Source organism: Antechinus flavipes, chromosome 2 (genome assembly GCF_016432865.1).
Source record: "Antechinus flavipes isolate AdamAnt ecotype Samford, QLD, Australia chromosome 2, AdamAnt_v2, whole genome shotgun sequence".
NCBI lineage: Eukaryota > Metazoa > Chordata > Mammalia > Dasyuromorphia > Dasyuridae > Antechinus > Antechinus flavipes.
In genome coordinates, this window is record NC_067399.1 from 285924779 (window position 1) to 285928955 (window position 4177).

Below are 4177 nucleotides of genomic sequence, written 5' to 3' on the forward strand. Positions count from 1 at the left end.
GAATAGAAAAGTAAGCATTCTGTCAATTGAATGGAAAATAAACAGTAAATATCTATGCACACATTATCACTAGATAAATTAACTGTTGTGTATACATAGAAATTTAAAGAGATCCGCTGAAAAAGTCTATAGTAAAAATAACTAGCATTAATCAAATAACCTGCTGCTCCTTTTTTTTTTTAAAAGCTTAATTCCATTTGGAGAAAATACTTTTTTTTATTTTTTTATTTTTTTGTATAAAAAATTTCCATTTAAATCTAAGGAGCTATTTAAATCCAAGGTTGGCCTTTAGAGCCATCCTTTTGATTTATTTATAATTTTAATCTTTTGTAGATTAGCTCTACATAATAAAAGAGACAAAACTATCAAGGTATATATGAATTTAGCCTATTTTTTATTTCTGTGTGTTCATAGTAAACATTTTTGTAAGTGACAAACACGGGCATATGACCACAGTATCACAATCAAGAAATTTTAAGACGACATTAACAATCACTCAAATTTATGCGGCATTGGCGCAACACAGGTTACATATTTGCAAGGTTTACCTATAAGTACAATAGGTATTAACATTTCACTACATTTAGGAAAAATAAAAGTGACCTGTTAGTGACCACATACATCAAAATATACACAACACAAACTGAAGGCAATCATTAATTTTGTCCCCTTCTGACTCATTTGAACGGGCAGTGCTGCGAACTGAAACGTGCTTTTTTGTTTGTTTTGTTACGTTTTGTTTTTGCTTCTCTTTGAAATACTTAGTTCACCGAGTGCATTTTCTAAAACCCAATCTTTGGTCTAAAAGTAAACAAAAACCAGTTTCTTAAGGAAAAGGACAAAACAATAAATGGCCCAAATGTCGTTTCTTGGGTATCTTTACTATTAATTCTTTTAAAATACAAATTACAGTTTAAACTTTTTCCCCCACTTTTCCCATAATTTAGTGTTTTTTTTCCCCCAGGTCTCCATCCACCATGTATATCCATGATAACTTATAATACTGCAAACATGGAAATCTTGGTGGTAATTAGTGATAGACTTGTCATGTCTGAATAAAAATTGCAAAGCAGTCACTATTTAGATACACATTCTACTATAATTTTGACTTCCAAACTTCATAGTCTACAATGTATTCTCCCCACATTGCACCTCGCTGACACTCCACACCTTGTTAGAATAATAAACAACCCTAAAGACTGAACAAACGTACAGAAAATGGGGGACTTAATAAAAAATACCTGGACTTATTTTTTAATTATCATTTACAATGCAAATGTGTGTAAAATGTTCACTTACAGTCTGGTCCCAGGGATGTTAATGTATTAAAGGGTTGGAAGAAGACCCCTGATTTTGATGTGTGAAATAATCAGAAAGTCCTCCAGACAGTCCCGTGGTAAAACTTGGCAAAGAGGGTCTTAAAGACTCACAGGGGAGGGTGGAGGGCGCCTGCGGAGACGTGGAGGAGGAAGCGGCCCGGGCGGTCATTGAAGTGCTGCTTTGAGAAGTCATTGAAGGGTGAGGGACATGGGGGAAAAAGTAACTTGTCTGTCCCGCCAGCAGATTGACGGAGCAAGGGTTTAGGGAATAGGTCCCGGAGCAGGGGACAGACAGCCCGCAGGGTACAGAGGCTGCCAAGGCAGCGGCCGTAAGGTGATGCGTGGCATAAGGGATCTCTCCGTTGACGAGTCTATCAACACTTAACCCATTGGAAGTGGAAAAGGAGTGGTTGTTGCCCAGCGAGTTCTGAGTCAACACCGAGCTGTAGGGCATGGGATGGCTGGGGTAAGCGGACGTGGTTCCATTGTAACTCAAAGTGCTGCTAGCTCGGGGGTGGTGCAGGGACAGGAAGGGAGACATGGGCCAATACAAAGAGCCCGCCCGATCCATGAAGGTCAGTCCGGTGGACGTAAGCCTAGCGCCACGTTTGAAGGCCAGCTTAGCCCGGGACGTCGTAGATCTCCGGCGCAATTTGCCAGTCGTGCCCCCGATGAACACGTCGTCGCTTGAGGGGTCCAGCATCCAATAGTTCCCTTTGCCCGGGTCGTCGTAGTGGCGGGGTACCTTGACGAAGCACTTGTTCAGGGACAGATTGTGGCGGATGGAGTTTTGCCAGCCCTGCTTGTTCTCCCGGTAGTAAGGAAAGTTCTTCATGATAAACTCGTAGATGCCATTGAGGGTTAGGCGCTTCTCTGGGCTCTGGCGGATGGCCATCATGATGAGGGCATTATAACTGAAGGGCGGCTTTTCATACTTGCCGTTCTTCTTCTCCCCTTCCTTGCCCCCCTCCCCGTCCTTGCCGCCCTCGCCCGCCCCCTTCTTCTCCTCCCCCCCGGACCCTTTTTCTTTCTCTTCTTGCCCAACGGGGGCTAGGTCTCCGGTCCCACCTCCACCTCCGCCGCCTGGCTCACCCTTGCCCCCAAGGCCATCAGCTTTGGCCCCGTCTAGGGCTGCCGAAGCGGTAGCAGCCGAGGTGGCCCCCTGAGGGGGTGGAGGAAGTAGGAGCTGTTGGGGTCCCTTATCCTCATCGTCATCGGCTGGGGTGCTGCGCGGTTGGGGGGCTTGAGGGGGTTGGGGTGGCGGGGGGTGCTGCTGCTGTTGCTGTTGCTGAGGAGGCTGTTGCTGCTGGGGAGGAGGTGGAGGCGGCGGGTGATGATGGTGGTGGTGGCCGTGGTGGTGGTGATGGTGGGGCGGAGGGTGGTGGCTGTTGTGGTGGCCGTGGCCCGCATGGTGGTTGTCGCTCTGCACTGCCTCAGGCACCAAGCTGTTAATGCTGAAGGAGGACTTTGGGATCATTTTCACCTCTTTCCTATCTCCCATGTCCAACATCACCCACTACTCTGGGGGGGAAGCGGCGGCGGCGGCTGCGCCCGCGGGACCAGTAGCGGTGGTAGCAGTAGCGGCGGGGGCGCTGGAGAGGACGGGCGACGGCGGCAGCAGCGACGGAAAGGTGCCGAGTGGGGCGCGGGTGGCACTTGCGGCGGCAGCGGCAGTAGCACTGAGCGCACCGGCAGCAGCGCAGTTGGACCGCAATCTCGGGCGCTGGCAAGTCATGTAGCAAAAGCAGCAACCACCCCTCAGGAAATTTAAAAAAAAAAAAAAAAAAAAAAAAAAAAAGGAAAGAAAGAAAGAAAAGAGAAACAACCACCGCCCCGGGGGTGAAGCTCTCTCGCTCCCAACTCTACTTCATGGTCTTCCCCCCACCCCGCCCCCCCCTTTGCTTCTTCCTCCTCCTCTTCCTCCTCCTCCTTCTCCTCCTCCTCCTGCTGCAGCAGCAGCAGCAGTAACAGCAGCAGCAGCAGCCCAAAGGGGGGGAGACCAGGCGGGCGCGTCCCGGAACGGCGGCGGTGAGGCTGGGGAGACAGCGATCGAGGCGGCTATAGTCACAATTAATTTTCCGAGCTACAGGCGCACACTAGGGCTGTAAAAAAATTTTTGGTTTAACCTTTCCTACCGGTCGGCCAATCAGAGCCGGCGGCGTGCGGGAGCGTCTCTCTCTCGGTCGTCCAATCCCGAGATTCCTTCCCCTCTCTCTTCACCCACACCTCTCACCCTCCCTTCTTTCCTCCTTTCCTCCCCCTTCTTGCTCCCTTCTCCTCCCCCACTCCACCCAGTGCTATTGCCTGCGCAGGGATACAAACAGGAGGACGCATCACCGCGGCACCTTATTCTTCCTACCACCTCTCACGCCCCCTCCCAACCCACCAGCTCTTTTTATCCCAAATTCCCCTCTTAAAGTAAATATATCACGTTTCCGGTTCCCTTCGCACTGTATTGGATCATGTTCATTTTGCACGTCAATATTTTCTCGTCTTGATTAAAGTTTGTACCTTTTTTCCCCCAACATTTTAAAAAAGGGAGGGGAGTGGAGAGTGAAAGTGGAGCGAGTGGATACTAGAGGAAGGCAGGAAATGGAGGAAGAGGCGAGGCACTACTTTCCAAAGACAGCCCTGCCTGACGGTGTCATATATTTCTGAGACCCTAGCATTCTCCCTCCTAACACCCCCCTCCCCTGCTGTAGGTAACACTATAAAGAGACCATGGTGATTTAGGAGAGGGGTAGACCTGTAGCCTGTGTGTGACTGGGGGTCTGAGTGAAGTTTTGAAGAAGGAGAGGGGGAGGAGGAAGTGAAGAAGGACAGACAGGGGCAAGGGAAAGGTTACTTCCTTAGCTCCT

At 49.1% G+C, this 4177-nt stretch overlaps 1 protein-coding gene across 1 annotated transcript; it reads right to left on the reverse strand.

Annotated features, from left to right (window-relative positions):
- Nucleotides 1-371: 371 nt before the first annotated feature.
- On the reverse strand, nucleotides 372-3169 carry FOXG1 (forkhead box G1). Its single transcript, XM_051977318.1, has one exon. It carries the CDS (start codon nucleotides 2827-2829, stop codon nucleotides 1318-1320), a length of 1512 nt encoding a protein of 503 aa, XP_051833278.1. The 5' UTR covers nucleotides 2830-3169; the 3' UTR covers nucleotides 372-1317.
- Nucleotides 3170-4177: the final 1008 nt, after the last annotated feature.